The sequence below is a fragment of the Balaenoptera borealis genome (genome assembly GCF_965194805.1).
Source record: "Balaenoptera borealis genome assembly, chromosome: 13".
NCBI classification, from domain to species: domain Eukaryota; kingdom Metazoa; phylum Chordata; class Mammalia; order Artiodactyla; family Balaenopteridae; genus Balaenoptera; species Balaenoptera borealis.
This window is the reverse complement of record NC_138870.1, coordinates 47757514-47775258: the sequence shown is the minus strand read 5'-3', so window position 1 is coordinate 47775258 and position 17745 is coordinate 47757514. Positions and strand designations below refer to the sequence as shown.

The 17745-nt window shown below is 54.3% G+C and overlaps 1 protein-coding gene and 1 long non-coding RNA gene across 4 annotated transcripts in view; one reads left to right on the top strand and one right to left on the bottom strand.

Moving 5' to 3' along the window:
• Window positions 1–17745, bottom strand: part of LRP1 (LDL receptor related protein 1) — a 79496-nt gene that overhangs the window by 54083 nt on the left and 7668 nt on the right. Inside the window, exons 2-8 of one of the 2 annotated variants that reach the window (XM_082350879.1) lie at window positions 16487–16609; window positions 13827–13964; window positions 11632–11751; window positions 10223–10351; window positions 9839–10102; window positions 871–1033; window positions 539–761 (exon numbers count right to left, since the gene is read on the bottom strand). In XM_082350879.1, coding sequence (XP_082207005.1) covers window positions 539–761; window positions 871–1033; window positions 9839–10102; window positions 10223–10351; window positions 11632–11751; window positions 13827–13964; window positions 16487–16609 — 1160 coding nt within the window. The remainder of the gene's footprint in view (window positions 1–538; window positions 762–870; window positions 1034–9838; window positions 10103–10222; window positions 10352–11631; window positions 11752–13826; window positions 13965–16486; window positions 16610–17745) is intronic. The other variant, XM_082350880.1, reaches the window with a different exon arrangement.
• LOC309609528 lies at window positions 1046–10663 on the top strand. 2 transcript variants are annotated; one of them, XR_014233466.1, is made up of 3 exons: window positions 1056–3348; window positions 9065–9159; window positions 10240–10663. It is a non-coding gene; the product is annotated as an uncharacterized lncRNA (long non-coding RNA). The 2 variants fall into 2 exon arrangements; XR_014233465.1 differs by lacking the exon at window positions 9065–9159 and having other exon boundaries at window positions 1046–3348.

Sequence of the window (17745 nt, the reverse complement as noted above, 5' to 3'; positions counted from 1 at the left end):
GCCCCAAGCAAGCCTGATAACAGCCTCTGCTACCTGCATAATGTATCTAAGGTAACCAACTGTCCCAGTTTGCCCAAGACTGGCCCAGGGGACTTTCAGGGCTGACACTGGGACAGTCTCAGGCAAATCGGGATGGAGGGTCACCCTAATTATCCCAGAATAGAGATGTCATCTCTGAGCTGGAAGGGCTTCTAGACTAGGTTCAAGTGCTACTTCCCAGCTGTGTAACCTCAAGTAAATCACTTAACCTCTTTGAATCCTGCCTTTTTTCAGCCACCAAAAGGGAACTGAGACACCTGCCTGCTCATTTTCCAGGGGCTTGTTGTAAGAACCCAACTCAAGTGAGAAAAGGGAAGTAAACGGTGGTCTCTAAAATGACTGTGGCCATCCGAGTGGAAGCCATATCCTGTCCTTTCCCCCGGATGCTCATGCCCACCCCCTCCCTACCAGAGGGCTCAGGGCAACCACGCTCCCATTCTGTCCCCCGCCCTCCCAGGAGGCCTAGAGAAGGGTTTCCCGGCCGAGACTTCCTCCTCACCAGGATGCCCTGGATGATGGTCTGCCGGCCCTTGCCCTCGTAGTCCACCACCTCAATGTAGTCCAGGTAGGCATCGGCCCAGTAGACGAGGCGGCTGACCAGGTCCAGCGTGATGCCATGGGGAAACACAATCTTGCTGTCGACCAGCTTGGTGCGGTTCTGCCCATCCATATCACAGCGCTCCACTTTGGGGATCTGCCCGTAGTCAGTGAAGAACACCTTCCTGTGAGCAGATGGCATGTTAAATGGGGTCTGGACACTGGGCACCCTCCCTTCTACCACAGCCTCTGCCTCCTCCTTCCAGGGCCAGTGCCCCTGCCTGCCCCGCTCACCCCATGGCAGGGTCCAGTGCAATGCCCTTGGGGTTGTAGAGCTCCAGGTCTAGCAAAGTGACACACGTGTCCCCGTTTCGGTTGCAGACAAAGATCCTATCATCGATGTCATCCACAAAGTAGAAGTTGCCTGTCAGCCAGTCGATGGCCATCTGTTCAACGTCTGGAGAGTGTGAACGAAAGGGTTATGGGGGAGGTCCTCCCACAGACATGCCCATCCTCTGCTGGTGCAGAACCTACCGTGGGAAGCCCACCTCCTGCGGGGTGCCCTCCTTTACCACCCATGCCACGGCTGTCTCTCCTCCCTGAGCTCTTACGGGAGTTACTGGCAGTGGCACATTTTGCCTCGTGTTCTTGGCCACCCTTCACCAACAGGGTCTCTCCAAAGAGAAGTCTCTGAGTATCCCCCCACACAGCCCTGCTCCTCATGCCGAGCTCAGGGTGGGCACACAGGGGCACTGGGTAATTGTTGGCTGGTTGGCTGACTGACAGGTTTCCCAACTCTAGCCCCTGCTTGAATGGGACCATCTTCTTGGGGTTCCAAAAGGCAGTGAGGATAGGTCTACTAGCTCATTCCAGAATTTTTAAAATCTGCTTTTACTTGAGATAAGAGCACTCAGGCTAAGAAAACATCACACATCTCTGCTTTCGGCTGGACTTTCATCATCTTTGTATGGTACGTCGAGTTGTATCACACTAGCCAGGAGCACTGACTGGAAGCCGTACGTGCTGCATGACTTTTAAAAATGGAAAAGCAGGGCATCCATCAATAAATCCAATCTGAGAGAAGAGAATGTCCAAATATGGGGTCCACAGAGATGGAAAAGGGAAGGTCCATGGTGGCAAAAGGTTGGAACCAGTGGCATGGGTCAAACTTCCTGTACTCACTCCCATTCCCCTGTTTCTTCAATGTCCCTATTTCTCAATTTCTTCCAGTCCTCGGGAGGGTGGGAAGGAGCAGGGAATAAGATATAGGGCTGGAGGAGAGAGTGCAGAGGAGGAGAGCCATCAAAGGACTCTGAAGGTAAACTGAGGCATGGCTCAGAAAGAGGGGGAGCTTCAGAAGGGTGGGAGTGGGGGAAGAGGATGGAGACCAGGTGCCCATACTCAGTCTATGGCAAAAAGGGCCTAAGAGATCAGGGATGGGGCAAGGGCAGCAGGAAGTCTAGGAGGCAGGAAGTCTGGGGACGGGACCCCTGCTGGCCTCCCGGGGGGCAGTGCAGCTCCTTCTCTCCGGGACCCACTGGCTCCCATCCACCCACTGCCCCCTCCAACTACCGCTATCAGAGGTGATACTTCTTGCAAGCTGGGAAGTTTCCAAGACAATGACTCCCTGGGACCCCTGCCTTGCACTCCACTTCCACCAATTTCCTCAGCAGGTAAAAAGGAATCTTTGGACCACCTGTCTTTGGCTGAAACTTTTTTATTTATTTATTTATTTTTTACTGAAATCCCCACTAGCCACACTCAACCTGGTAAGGATTATTCAGTCCCTACACAGCTACAGGTATAATGACTAGGCTTTTCTGCTCAGCCCTCCCTAATCCTCCCCCCTCCCTCACAGGGATTCAGGGGCTGTTTCCTAACAGTGGGTAGGGGTGGGGGGCAAAGGGAACAGGAACGCGGCTCCCAAGGAACTTGGCCAGGCCCTGACACTGACTCACAGTCACAGGACTTAGGCTGAGGGAGGAAGGGAAAGAGCCAATCTGAGACTCTCACCAAACTAGTTTCCTCTTCAGGTCCCCCCTGTTGAACCCCACCCCAAGATGACTAGAGAAAGAGGTCACAGGGGTGAGGTGTTACCCCTGTGACTGCTGATGTGTCCCTAAACCCAGCAACTCTCTCCTCTGAGCCCCAGTACTGTCCCCTACTGACAAGGTCAAAGAGAGGGGGCAGAGCAGCCTGGGCGCCTGGGTCCCAGGCTGGGTAGGAAGAGGGCCCAGTGCAGGGGTTAGGCGAGCAAACTACCCCACACTGTGACCACAGAGAAAACAGATGAAAATGAACGCTGCTGGACCACGTCCAGAGGAAACCAAGGTCCCAAGCTGGGGCCAGGGGGGCGGGGGTGGGTGGACCCTGCCGCAGTCCCAGGCAGCCAGCAGGGTGGGTGAAAGGCAAACAGGGCTGTGTGCCCTTTACTTGGTGGGCACGGTGGGGGTCTGGGGGATGCTGGCATGTAGACGAACCTCATCATTCAAAGCTGTTTTCCCAGCACCATCTGGGGCAGCTGCGTCCTTCTCTCCAACTTCCTGAGGCTTCCCTGAGTCACTGCCCAGCTCCAAGGCTGGCAACACCCTTCCCCTGCTCTCCCATCCACCCTTCCCTCGGCAAGAGGGGAGGAGGAAGAAACCTGAAGGGATCTGATGCTCCCCCCATCCCAGATGCAGTTCCACATCCTCCCCTCCAGCCTCAGGATGGCCGACCTTCGAGCCTCCCTCCTGGCCTAGGAAGGAAGGCAGAGGATCGTCCCGCTCTCAGGTATTTACCCTTGGCTCGTCTCCTCTTCCACCTCCCAAAGGCCAGACAGGGCCCCACTCAGCAGGCCGGTGAGGAGTTGGCAAGAACTGGAGTCCCCAGCCCGGCCTGGGCTCCCCTTTGGTATTTTTGCAGCTGGAGACTATTAGTTGCAAGCAAAAATCCTTTGTTATCCAACCCCTCCACCACATTATCTTCCTCTCTTCTAAAGTCCAGACTCCTCTGCCCACCCCACCACATACACTCGCACACATGCACACACTCACACGCACATACACAAGCTTGGCCACTCTTCCCATTCCAAGTGTAGTGAGACGGGCTCAAATTGGGAGAGGGCACCTTCCCTCCCGGGCTCCCTGCAGGCAGTGTCTGGGCCACTGCCCCCTGTCCCGGGGCGTGGAGGGGGCAACTGGAGTCCTGGGCTTCGGCCTGGAGGACCTGACATTCTGTCTCCACACGCCCAGAGGGCAGCTGGCCCCTCGTGGCCCAGCCTTCTCTGGACTGATCCACCTCACAGCACCCTCCACAAGGGCTCTCTGGCCAAAGGCCCCAGATCCTGAAGACAGGAGAATCCTGTAAACCCAAGGGGAGGGATGTTGTGTGGTGATGGGAGGAGTGTGGGGCTGGTCTGGAGGCTGAGGGGTAGGGATCCCAGGGTAGAGAAGGAGGCTAGGAAGCTGGGAGCGTAATGAGACAGAGGATAGACCACAGCCTGTCTTCGATATCACAAAGGACTTTCAGTTCCAGGTCCCAGAATAGACCTGGGCTGTGTGTTTGTAACTGCTGAGCCCTCCCTGTGCCCCAACCCTGATGCTCAGCGCTCGGCACTCACCACCACTCCAGCTTTCCTCGACATTGCCATACTTCACATCACTCAAGAGGTGTCTCCCTAAACGGTGGCTGCTTTTCCAAAAACAACAGCCCCCAGCCCATTCCTAAGAAGACCCTAACTTCAGCCGCAGGATTCTAGTCACTCTTCCTAAAATAATTCTGGGGAAGGAGGAGAGTCTCTATGCCTTGAGGAAATATCCCCCAACACATCCACACACCTAAAGATTGCAGAATAGGGTACCAGGTCTCTGGACGAGGAAGGAAAATCCCATTTCTACCTTAACCACATCCCCAGTGAACACACTGAGTTCTTGCCCTTATTCCAGGAAACTTCCCTGCCTCTCCCATCACTCTGCTCTGCCCTGGGCCCAGACAGCCTCCAGACACTGACAGCCTGGGTGTGAATCCTAGCTCTGTCACCTTCCAACTGTGGAACTATGGGCAAGTCACTTGATGTCTCTGAGTCTCAGTCTGCTGATCTGGGATGGGATGGTGCATTAACAGCACTTAGCACGGGGCCTGGCACATGATAAACGCTCCACAAATGGGAGCTGTTGTTCATACCATTGCATGATCCTCCCTCACCTCAACCCCATCCTTCCTTACCTTTTCCATCTGTGCCTCCAGCCACAGCCCTGTGGCCTCCTGACTGAAGGTAGGCCCTCCAGGTGGGCAGTTTGGGGCTGACACCTACTATTTATTCTTCAAGACAGTTCAGGCCCCCAGAAGGAAAATTTCTGTATTGCAGGCTTCCATAAGCCCCTTTTATCACAGCCTGCTTACCTGATTACAAATATTGTAAGGGCAGGGCAGGTCTTTCATTTTTGTCCCCAGCGCCTGACACACACGTACTGATTCATTCAACAAATATTTGGTGAATGCTGAGTGCTCACTCTGTTGTCCTAGAGCTGGGACTTAATTTTTTCCTTCCCTTCTACTGCCAGGATCCTCCTTTTCTGGCCTGAGGATGCCTAAGACAGTGGGACAAGACGTCTGCCAGGCAACGTTCTTGCTTGTCAGAGCCACTCTGGGATCTCACCCAAGGGCTGGGGGAGATGCTCGGGAACCCGGGGCCTTTGCAGGTAGGGAGGAGACCACGGGGCAGGCCTGGCAGAAGTTTTGCTAAATGGCATGTCCTCACACTCCTGTTTCCTGCTGGGTCCTGATTTCAGCTCTTCTTGTTCCACCAGCAGGTCTGGGGATCAGCCACACTGGGTCAGCTCTGTCCCTGGGCTCCCTTCCTGCCCCGCTTGTACTTCCAGCCCCGCTCCCCTCCCCTGACTGGCCCAGGTCCACACAGGCTCTCAGTCCTGGGTCCCGGGGATGAGATGCTTGGGCTCTGCAACTCTGATTCAGAATCAGAACAAGGGTCTTCCCACTATTGAGAAATTCTTGCTGGGCTCTAAAACACATCTCTCTTGCTTAAGTTACTTCCTTTGGCTTGAAAACAGGGAGGGGGTTGTTGGGAGCAGGCTGGGTGGAGAGGCAACTTCAAGGAGACAGCGGGGGAGGAGAGGACTGGGCTGGAGCTGTGCCGGGAGACACAGGGCTGGCCTGGCCAGGAAGAGGAGAGAAGGGCCATTAAATGATTAGGAAACTCGGAATGGGAATGGGAAGCAAAAGCACCAGGATGCGGGGGGCCCAAGGCCAAGAGTAGGCTGGCGAGAGCCCCCCAATATTCTGACACCCAATGGGTGGAAAGGCCAAAGAAGCAGGTGGCCAGTTTTCATCTGTGACACTGGAAATGTTCTGTAGGCTGGGGTGGGGGCTGAGAGGGCCTTGGGTGCCCAGCTCAGTGGGAGCACGGCTCCCCTTCCAGTGGGGAGGCCAGTTCATCAGACTCAGAGGAGATACTCTCTCTTTCTCTGCCCCTTCTCTAGACGAATCACTGCCCGATTTCCTGTTGTGATTTTAAACACACACACACACACACACACACACACACACACACACACACGAGAGGGAGGGAAAAGTGAAGCTGGCCAGCTGGACTTGGGGACCCATTTCGCAACCTTGCAGCCTACAGCCTAGGAGGCCTTTTCTGGGCCTCCCCTCCAATCTCCTCCTTCCCCATGCAGCATGGTACAGGGAGGAAACCCTAGGACCCCCGAGGACCCCTCCAGAGCATTCCCTCATACACAGCCCCAAACGAAGTGACTTCAGCAAACCTTATGTCCTTCAAGGCCTCTATTTGCAACCTCAGAACTTCCCCTCACCACACACACATCTTCCCAGGGCCCCGCTCCTGCAGTCTGTGCTCGTTCTTTCTACAGTAGAAACATCCTCAAAGTTCAGGGAAGACAAGTCAGAGGAGTGAAGCCTAGATAATGCAGGGCTGGGCTGGGCTGGGGTCAAGCAGACTTGACCTCCAGTCCTGCCCAGAGGCGGCCCTGCAGGGGACGGGACAGGGCCTGAGGTTCCTTGAGAGGGTGGTCAGAGGTGGGGGGTAGGGTGGGCAGGCCAGGCCTGTCAACTCCTCTTGGCCTTGGTTTCCAGAACTTCAGTCTTTTGTCTGTCACTTTCAAAATGCTTGCCATGTTTATGCACAGCTTGCTCTACCATTTACCTACCATTTCTTTACATCAACTCACTTTTCTTATTTTGCTGCATCCTAAACAATCTATGAAATCATAGATTTGATATGCTAGTTGTAGGAGTTTCCTAATGGGTATTACATAAAAACATAACTATAACAATAAAAAATGCAAGTCCATACACGACCTAAAAATCAAGGCATTCCTGCTTTGGGAAAGGCAGTAGTAAACCCTGAGGGGTGGGCCACGGTCTTCCCTGAGGGTCTCCTGGCTCACCCCATCGTGTTCTCTAGTCATGGGATCAGAGTCCTCAGAGACCTCCCCGTCCTGCTGGGGCAGCGGCAGAGGGGAGGATGGACCGTGGAATTACATCCCAGGAGGGAGGAGAAGAGATGAGGACTGATTCCTAAGACCCACCCCCCAACCCAGGCCAATGCAAGACACAGGCTGGGGGAGGAAGGGCTGGCAGCCCAGCCTGTTAAGGGATGAAAACACACACACACACACACACACACGCAGGCACGCACGCACACACACTCACACACATCTGTCAGAACGCGTGAGGATGCGGTCAGTGGGTCTCTCCCCACTCTTGAGTAGAAACGGAGGGAAGGAGCTGGGCTCAGACAGGAAAAGGCCGGACCTCGGCCCTAAGCCTATTCCACAGAGCCAGTCATGAAGCCACACCAACCACTGTGGGGCCTGGGAGGGGCCCTCCGAGGGCTCAGGACTGAGCAGGCCTGGCTCACAAACGCCCGAGGACCCATGTGAAACAGGGCTCACTTCCTGGCCTCCTTCCTTCTTTCTATTCTATTTCTGTTTCCAGAGTTTTCTCCAGGGCAGGCTCCCCCTTCTTCCCACACCAGCAGGCGGGCTTCTCAGCCTCTGGGCTCTGGGCTCCAGCACCTCACCCTTGTCAGACTCCTCCCCCCTGCATGGGGCTCAGGCCAGGGGTCCGACGGAGGTCACGGTCAGCCAAGAATGGCATGATTGCAGGGAGGGCTCCCCCAGAGGGCAGAGAGAAAGCAGGAGAAAGCAGCAGCCTTTCTTCTTCCTGCCCCTGGGGGAGCTAATTACAGGCCGGCAACCCACTGCACAGGTGAGTGCCTGGGACCAGCCACGCTGCACACCATCCGCCTCGCCTGCGAAGGGGGATGAACTGGGGGCGGGGGGAGGGTGCTGGGGAGAGACACTTCCGACGTCCTCAGCTCAGGGTCCGTAATTAGTTTGTGGGATGAGAGCAAAACAACCATCCTCAGGGTGACAGCCAGACATTGGGATGAGAGCAAAACAACCATCCTCAGGGTGACAGCCAGACATTCAGGCGGCATGGGGCATGGGGTGGGGGTAGGGCAGGAGGAAGGGACAGAGGCTGGGGCAAGAGGAACCCATTCATTTGCCCCAGCAGCATTTCTCCCCAGAAACTTCCGGTCTCTTCTGGCCTCCTGGACTCTGCCCCAGAGGGGCCCAACGAATCCAGCAAACTTTGAAGGCAAGGCTCTGTTTGCCAAGGGAGGGGTACCCACCTGAGGTTATTTCCTGCTTCTCCTGGGGAGGAAGGCAGGAGAGGGGCCAGGCCAGAGCAAAAAAGGTTCCCATCAGGGCACCCCCGCCAGCCACCTACCCACAAGCTCATCAGCCCATTGGCTGCCCTGAGGCAGGGCCAGGGAGGGAACTGCTGGAGCTGTTTGCCCAGACAGGCCTGTTGGGTGGGACCGTCGACAAGGAACAGGGAGAAGGCAGCGGTCTCATGGGGTCTCACCCTAATACTACCCTACCTACCACGACTGCCCACCCCTCAAGAGCTCAGCCAACCAGGCGTAGCAGCCCCCAGCCCAGCACTCCAAGGAGGACAGGTCTATCACAGGTGAGCCTTGGTCACCAACAGCTATTGGGATGCTGTGGAAGGGCTGCAGCTGAGGTGTGGACCACACAATGAGGCTGCAAGAGGGTGAGGGCTCTTGGAGGAACCCCTGCTTCCTCAAAAACTAAGCCCTTGTGTCCTCCTGGGATTTTGGTCTTCTGTGGGGATCATCACATGGGGACCCAGAGAAGGAACTTCAAGATCTTCTAGACAGGACCCAGGTTTACCATCCTAAACCTTGTGTGCACTGGCCTCTAGTTACTTCTGGCTTTCTCTGCAATTTATCTGATCTCGCCAGACAAGCTCAAACCCATTATGCAGATAAGGAAATCAAAGCAGAGACAGGGAGTTCTGGTTTACTCAAGGTCACAGATCAAGTTACCCTCTCTCCTGGGGGGTGAGATCAACCATAGGCCAGACCTCCCCCCTCAGCCCTGTGGTGCATTTCCTGGAAATGTGATGATGCCAGATGTTTTGTTTGTTTATGTAGCAGCATCTGAGATGAGCAGGACGGCTCCAGGCAGTGGATCTATGCCCTGGCCCCATCCCCAGTGACAGCCCATCTTCCACCTCTGAGACAGCGAAGTATGGCCTGGGAGGGAGCCCCGAAGGGGAACATCCAGGATATCTGAGAACGCTCACATGGCCCCAGCGCTCACGACTCCTCCTCTGGGCTCATTCCTGCCACAAAGCCCCCTAGAAACAGCCTCAGGACCCCTACAGCCATGCTGCAGCAGGGAGTCCATTCTGGAGATGCCCCCAAGAGAAATGATGGAAGAGGAGATGGATCCAGCCTGGCCACGGCTCCTTTGCCCTCAGCCACAACTTAGCAAGGCTCCTCTGGCTCCAGGCCTCTTCTTTCCCTTGCTCTGGCTCTTGCTGTGTGGGAAAGCCCCTCTGTGGACTAATCAACACTCCTCTCTCTGAAAAGGGACAGCCCCTGGTCCCCGGAGGTTGACCAGTTATTGCCCCCATCGGGCACTTCTCCTGGGAGGTCCTTCTCTGCCCTGAGCCAGAAATGCAGGAGCCATCAGAGATTCAGCTCAGAGAGAGGGGAGGAAGCACAGCCATAACTCTGCCCCGGCTCCAAACAAGTGTCATCATGTGCAACCCCCTGCCTCGGCCTCCGTCAGGGGCTTTTGTTTAGGCTCCTGCCCCAGACAGGGGTCATCCCGAATATCCCTCTGACTCTGTCCCAGACAGGCTGTGTCTTGCCCATCTCCCCTGCCCTTCCCTGCCCTCCAAGCTGGAGCAGGTGACTCACGGTGCAGGCTGAGGGAGATGTTGATGGTGTGCTCATCCACGAAGCCCTTCAGGCCCGGCATGCGGGCACACTTGAGCTGTGTCTGGGCAGCACTGTCCCCAACGTGCACCCAGCACACCGTCTCGTTGGCGTAGCTGAAGTCCATGGCTGTGGTCTGCCGTGTGCTAGTGGGTGTGATGGTAGAGACCTGGGCCCCACTCAGGTATGTAGCCAGGATGTTCTGTGAGTTGGCAATCAGCAGCACAGGGGGCCGGTCTACCGGCTCTGTAGACGGAGGAGAGAAGGGTCAATGCAGCAAGTGGCCCTGGGACCTCTCCGGCCACTCCTCATCAGGGAACAACACTGAGGGCGCCCAGCTGTATGGCCACGGGTGACCCCACCTACCGTTCTTGGCCTTGCAGGAGCGGTTGTCTGGCTGCAGCAGGTACCCTTCCACACAGCCACATGTGAAGGAACCATCTGTGTTGGTGCACAGCTGGCTGCAGGTGCCATAAACCGAGCACTCGTCAAAGTCTGCCGGGAAAAGGCGAGAGTGTGGTCATTTCCAGCGTGCCAAGGGCAGGGAAGGGAGTGCCCTCAGACACCACCAGGGATGTGTCCATCCCTATGGCTACTTCGGAGGACAGTTTGGCAGAATCTATTACAATAAGAAATGTGGAAACTTTATCACCTAGAGAGTCCAGACTTGGAATCTACCCTGGAGAAATATCCACACACGTGCATATTATCCATTCGTTCAGAAAAGATTTCTTGAGTACCTACTATGTGTCAGGTACTGTTCTAGGCTAAGGGGATACATCAGTGAATAAAACAGATTCAAATTGATGCCCTCATAAAACTTAAATTATGATAATAAATGAAATACTGTTACTATGATAATAAGACAAAAAGGTAAATGGCATGTTAGAGGAGCTAGTGCAATGGAAAGTGGCTGGTGCTATGGAAAAATATTAAGCAGAGAAAGGGGACAGAGAATGCAGGCGCTGGGGGTGGGATTTTAGGGCAGTAGGGATGGCCTCACTGAGAAGGTGGCATTTGTGCAAAGACCCCAGGGAGGTAAATTTAAAACAGAAAAGTTTGCATTGTGTGTAACAGAAGAAACTGGGAACAGCTTACGCGTCAAAAGGGAGATGGCCAAGTAAACTGTGGTAATAGTCATACATCACAGTGGTTTTTAAAAGAATGAGGTAGATCTCTACATATAAACATGGAAAAATCTCTAGAACATACTGGGTGAAAAAATTGAAAAAAAATATGTACAGTATGATATTTATGTAAAAAAAAAAATCACATGCACATAAACAGTACTTTCAATTAGATTCTCCATGAGTACATGTATACATGGACAGAAAAAGGCCTGGACAGAGAAGTAGCAAACTGGTAACAGAGTTGACCTCCAGAGAGATGGGAAAGGGACCAGAACTGAAGAGGATTTGTCAAAGGGGACTTTGGTTTTATCTATAATGCTTTAATTTTTTTTTTTTTACAAGAAAACTCACATATGACCTATATAATTTTTTTTTTGGCTGCGCTGCGCAGCATGTGGGATCTCAGTTCCCTGACCAGGGATCGAATGCACGCCCCCTGCAGTGGAAGCGTGGAGTCTTAACCACTGGACCATCAGGGAAGTCCCTGACTTATATAATTTTTAAGATGACTTTTAAGAAGTCTGGTGGAAGCAAGTGGTTAGGGCCCACAGTCATGCCCTGAGGCTCTAAGGCCTGTCACCCCACCTCCTGTCTTGCGCGGCCCACTACCCCTCACCCCCAGCACGCGCGGGCGGGCACACTTACCTTTGCAGGTCCTGCCGTCTGCCTGAAGTTGAAAGCTGTTGTTGCAGTAGCAGGTGGGCCCGCTGAGTGTAGGGACACAGTGGTGCTGGCAGCCCAGATGAGAGCACTGTCCTCGCTGTTCTGTGTGGGAGCAGGCGACACGTACTCAGGCCTCCAGACCCGGCAGCTGTACCCAGACTACAACCTTCCCCCAACCCTTCAGAAACCACTTCTGCTGCCTGCAGTGTCAGAGATGAAGGGGCTTACGAAGCATCGACTCTAAAAAATATAGTGCCAGTGAGGAAACTGAGACCAAGGGTGGGTATAAGGCAGGTCCAAGGTCACACAGCCAATTATGATTTAGAACCCACATCTCCCTGCTCTGGCTGCCCTGGACTCCCTCTGTCCGCATGGAGAGGGGTTCTGCTAGTTTGTTGGGGTCAACGGGAAGTGGGGACAGTGATTCTCATCCCCTTCACATACCTCTTGCCTGCACTGCCCGAGGACTGCAATGTTGGCTTTGGGGCTGAGGGTGAAGAGCTGGCATGGAATCGAGTCTTTCTGTGCAGCACCCCAGCTCTTGTCTAGAAGCACCCCTGCAACCCATCCCTTGAGCTCTAGAGGCCTCAGAGAGAAGGCCCAAGGTCCAGGTAGAGGATAGGAGGAGGAGCAAAACTGGCTCCCCTGGGATCCTTCTCTAATCTTCCTCCTGCCACTGACCCACTTCCACAAGGGAGACAGAAGGGAATGAGACAGGAGGGGGAAGAGGTGGGAGAGCAGCTGCCCCCCCAGACCAGCGACCCAATTAATGGCCTTGCATGGGGCCAGGCGGCCTGGCCACAAAGACCCCTTTGTCCAGCTGCCTCACACCCCTGCTCCCCGCCTCCCACCTAGGAGAGAGCACTGCCTGAGATGCTAAGACGTTTAGAGGCACTAAGCCTGCCAGGAGGAGCTGGGATCGGGGGCCAGGCCCCAGTTATTCCCTCTCCTCCCCATCTCTGCCCGAGAGCCCGAATATGCTGCCCTGTCCAGCCTCCCCCAACACAGGGGGGAAATAGTGTTTGTTCTGGAAAATCTGGAAAAGAGTTTCTCTTCTGGATATGGGGTGGGAGGATGATGAGGTCCAACTTCTGTTATATCAGAGAAGGAAGTTCAAACCCTAGGTTTTTGAGGGTCTTGGTTGTTTTTGATACTGACCAGGTATACAAAAGCAAGCAAACTTGAACACGCGCCATCCGATAAGATGGGACGTGCGTGGTAATTGAAGTCAGCCCCTAGGCCCACACTCTGCATCCCATTCCAGGAGCTTCAGACGAAAACATGCAGAATCAACCAAAGGAAAGGATAAAAATCTTCCACAAACTCCCTTGCTCCACACTCCCTGCCCTCAGTGAACAGGATCCAGATGTGTCTCTTCCCACAGGCAGATGTTTTCTGACACGCGTTACAGGCACAGGACACGGTCCCCACCCCCCCAGGGAAGATTGCCCCACACCCAGGGGCTTGCCTAGGGCCTCACAAAGCCTTCTGCTCCAGGCCCAGACCTTGAGGGCAGTAGGAGAAGTCCCCATTCCCTGACTCACAGGCCTGAGGCCCTGCCTGTCCCCCCTGCCCCCAAAGAATCTCTCCCATTGCTCACGTGAGATCCAGACTCTCCCTGGGTCATGGGGACCTCCAGGGGAAGAACTGCAGAGCTGGTGACCTGAGCTGCCTGCAGGTCAGGGAAGGAAGTCTGACCTATCATCCTACAGTTCCCTCTTCAGCCTGGGTGACTTTCCCATCAAGCAACTTCAGAGAGCCTCAAAGATCTGCACTTCCCAGGGGACGCCCTTGGGGGCCCTGGCAGGGGAGGCAGGGGGACAAAGCTCTAGAACCCCCCCCACCCCAGCTTCAATCACAGCATCTGCTCTTCTCTTTTCCTACTCATGTAAGAAACCATTTGAAGAAAAGACCCCGCTATTTACAAAAATAAAAAGTACAAAAACGCTGATCTAGTATAAAGCTCTCATTTCACAGGTGGGAAACTGGGGACTGGAGAGTGACATGTAGTGACATGTCCAAGAACACACAGAGAAGTGCCCGGGGAGCAGGACAAGGCCTCATCCTCCCCAAAGGTGCAAGGACAGTCCTTGGATGGCAGGCCTCCAAACCTGTCAGGTGCCCACCTGAGAACTCACTGCATCCACCTGGGACAGGAGAGGTGGAAGAGCCCTTACCTCGGCAGTGGGGCCCCTCGTCCGACCCATCTGTGCAGTCCTGGACCCCGTTGCAGAGGCGGGACATGAGAATACACAGCTCGGTGCCCAGGCAATTGTGTTCGTTCGGCTGACATCGCTGGGTCTTACTCTGTGGACCTGGGGGCAGATGGAAAGGCCAGCATGACGGCGCTGGCTACAGAGGCTGTCTGCCTAGTTGTTCACTGGGGGAGGGAGTGGGGAACTGGGACTGGGGTTTCAGGCACCTGCACTTTTTAGATCTCAGGAGGCCTAGGGCCTGGATAGACTCTTCAACCTCGAGCTCTCCTCTGCCATTCCCAATAGCAGCTACACACCTGGGAGCCGCCAGGTGGAGGGGAGAACTAGGTTTTAGCAAAGAGTCCACTCCCCAAATGCCCCATGCTGTGGACCCCAATGCCTCACATTCTACACTCAGGAGACAAAGTACACCTCCTTCCCATAGCTCCCCAGGTCACAGAGCCTGGGGCTGAGAGCTGGACCAAGTCTTCTAGAACTGCACTTCTCAATATGCAGCATCATACGTGGCTACTGAGCACTTGAAATGTGACTAGTTCCAACTGTAAGTATAAAATGCACACTGGCAATAACAAACAAAAAACAATGGGAGTTCCCTGGTGGCCAAGTGGTTAGGGCTCGGTGCTTTCACTACCGTGGCCCTGGATTCAATCCCTGGTCAGGGAACTAACATCCCGCAAGCCACATGGCATGGCCGAAAACAAACAAACAAATGAATGAATAAATAAAATAAAATGCACACTGGCTTTTGAAGACTTAATACCACAGCCACAAAAAAGAATGCAAAAGATCTCATTAATACTCTTAAACAAATAATATACTGAAATGATAATAGTTTGGATACACTGGGTAAAATAAAATTGAAATTAATTTCACCTGATTATTTTTACCTTTTTGAATGTGGCAACTAGAAAATTTCGAAATTGTGTACATGGTTTGCATTATATTTCTATTGGATGCACTGTTATAGACCCCCAGCCCCAGAGCAGCTTGCCTGATGCAAGGCTTTGGAAACGGTCAAAGGCTGTGGCCCACTGATGATGTCTTGGTACTTCCTTTGTTGCCCAAGAAGATAGGCTGGGGGGAGGGCAGGGTAGAGCTCCTGAGGGGATTCTAAGGAGGCCAGGTGACCTAGGGCGCTGGCTGAACCTGTGGGCTGGTAGACAGACCACTGCCCATTGGCTCCCAAGCCTGGACAAGGTGTGAGAGAGTGTCTGTATGTGAGTGCACCTGTCCGCCTGTGCCTGGTAGGAGTCCGCGTGCACAGGTGAGGGAGGTGTGTACCGTGGAGCAGAATGGTGTGGAGTGAGGGTGAATCTGTGAATCTCCACGTGTGCTGGTGCTTCTGGCCTCAGTATGTGCATTTCCATGTCCTTTTGGGAGCGAGTCTGGGTTTGTGTGTGAGTGTCTGGGAGCATCTGTCTGAGTGCAGGTTGTGTCTCTGCATCCCCATTTCAGAGTGTTGACTCTGCGTTGCTGTGAGAGCGTGTCTGTGCCAGCATCTGCCTCTGTCTGTGTATGTCGGGGAGGGTGGAGGGGAGTGAGTCAGTGCCCGGGAGGGGCTGAGTGTGGGTGTGACGGGTCCAGGAGTGTGCATGAGTGGGGACAGTGTGGGGATGTGTATAAGGTGGGGTTTACATCAAATTAAAGGGAGGATGGATAAAAAGAGCCAGATCTGGACCTTCCGCATGGCTTTCTTTATCCCTAACGCCAAGCATTGGGGTCAGAAATGTGGGGCATAAAGACGGCATCAGACAAGAAGATGCTCCAGGCTGAGCCACCCCCCCATACAAACACTTGCAGAATATCCCTGGCTCCCACACCTCCAGGGCAGGGTATGGGGGTGAGGCAGAGAGAACTGGTGGCTCCCTTTCTGGCCCTAAAATTACCCCTAATAATTATGGGTGAGGGTGTGGAGATGGGGCTGGGACAGGATAAAGCCGTAGAGAGAACGGAGACAGACCTAGGAATGCAGGGTCCCCTAGACCCCAGCCCAGATTAGCCCAGCAGGGGAGAGACTCTGCCAGCTGCCCAGGACTCTAGGGTCCCGCCAGAAAGTCCTCCACTCCCCCCCACTGGCAGGGTAAAGCCTGGGTGGGGACCTTTCTCCCAGTTTAAACAGCTGCCTCTGATTACACCACTTACGGAGGGCAGGGGGAGAGGGGGAGGGCGGGAAGTGTGCAGGGGTGGGGCTTCTGGTACAGAGACTGAGCAAGAGCCAGTGGCCTTTGGCCTGGGAGCCTGAGGACAGGAAGGGGACCCAGCAAGACCTGGGGGCACTCATTAAGGATCAGGAGGTTCAGAGGTGGGAAGAAGAGGGATGAGCCAGAAAGGAGGGGAGCCTGGGTCCTCTCCTTCCAGCAAAGCTGTCAGCCCAGAGAACACAATCTCTGGCTGGCTTGGGAGTATAGCAGCTGAGGGAGCTCATTTCTGAGCACACCAAGCACCATGCCAGGCTCTTTGAAGAGGGGGAAAGGACAGTTTTAGCTGTGTCATGTACAAACAATCATAGAGCAAGGTCCACACCAGGCTAGAGCTCAACTGTCCTCATCCCAAACTGCCTGGGCCAAAAGGAAAAGGCATAAATCGGTGGTGTGGGGGAGGGATCCAGAAAAGGCACTTACAAATCTCGGGAGCCTCATCAGATCCATCGGGGCAGTCCCTCTCACCATCACAGCGCCAGCCCTTTGAGATACAGGTGATCTGGTCTCTGCAGGCAAACTGCTTGGGGCTGCAAGTCTTAGGGACTGGGGGCAAGGGAAGAGAACAGGGGTGTGAATGAGGGATGGAGGCCAACTCTATGGCCTTAAAGCCCTCTAGGGCTCCTCCTCCTCCCCCAGCATCAGTCTCCATCTGGCCCAGACTCTGACCCACAGTCCATGTGTTGGGGCACGTGGCTGGGGTTCACTCCCGGAAAACTGCGTACCTGCGACGGCGGGAGGGGAAGGCTGCAGGGAGCACATTTAATTGCCCCCCACTCAGTCCCGAAGACTGCCTGTTCGGTGTGCCCTCCCCCAGTCCTCAGGGTCAAAGCCCTTGCTGTTCTCTGTTACTCTGGTCAGACACCAGCAACCCCACTTTGCTGACTGAGAGCGATGGGGCATTTAGGCCATTGACGTGTTTTCTCTTTATCTTCCTCCCTATCTCGCCAGAGGTCCAGAGCTGGTCTTTTCTAACCTCTCTGCTCCTTCGCCCTCTGGGACACTTTTGGTCCCTGGGACCCATCATCCTGCCCATCTCCAACTCCTAACCACCAGGTCCCCAGATGGGATGTGTGTCTGGGGTGCCCTTGGCACAGTGGTGGCTTGGAGATGGCATCAGCAGAGGAGCACTGCCTCCACCTGCATTCTCTAAAGACACAGCCTCCCTTGCTGGTTAGACTTTCAGCAGATGCCCCCAGAGGTAAGAAGCACCTAAGATTGCTCAGGATGACAGAGCTGGAGAGCTGAGGCAGGGGGATGGCTGGGGTGACCTGTAGGAGCTGGTTTCAGCCCAGCCGACCTGTTAAGGTCCTATATCCGGGACCTCTTTGCCCTAACCCTTCACCCCCACCAGCTTCCCTCTGCTCCTGCCCCATTCTCTTACCTCATTCTCTGAGGATGAATTAAAGATGGTAACACTAACCCTCATTGTTACCTCAGTATGTGCCAGGAAATGTGGTACACTAGTTCTTTCCATGTATCATCTCATTTAATCCTCTCCACAATATGACAAAGTAGGTACTACTAATACCACCATTTCCTAGATGAGGAAACCAAGCCTCAAAGAAGGTGGCTTCACACAGCAGGCAAGTGACAAAATCAGGACTCATACCAGTTGAGCTGACTCTAAGCTTTTAACCAACCAGTGCACACCAGTCTCCCCATTCTCACTGAGAGGTTCT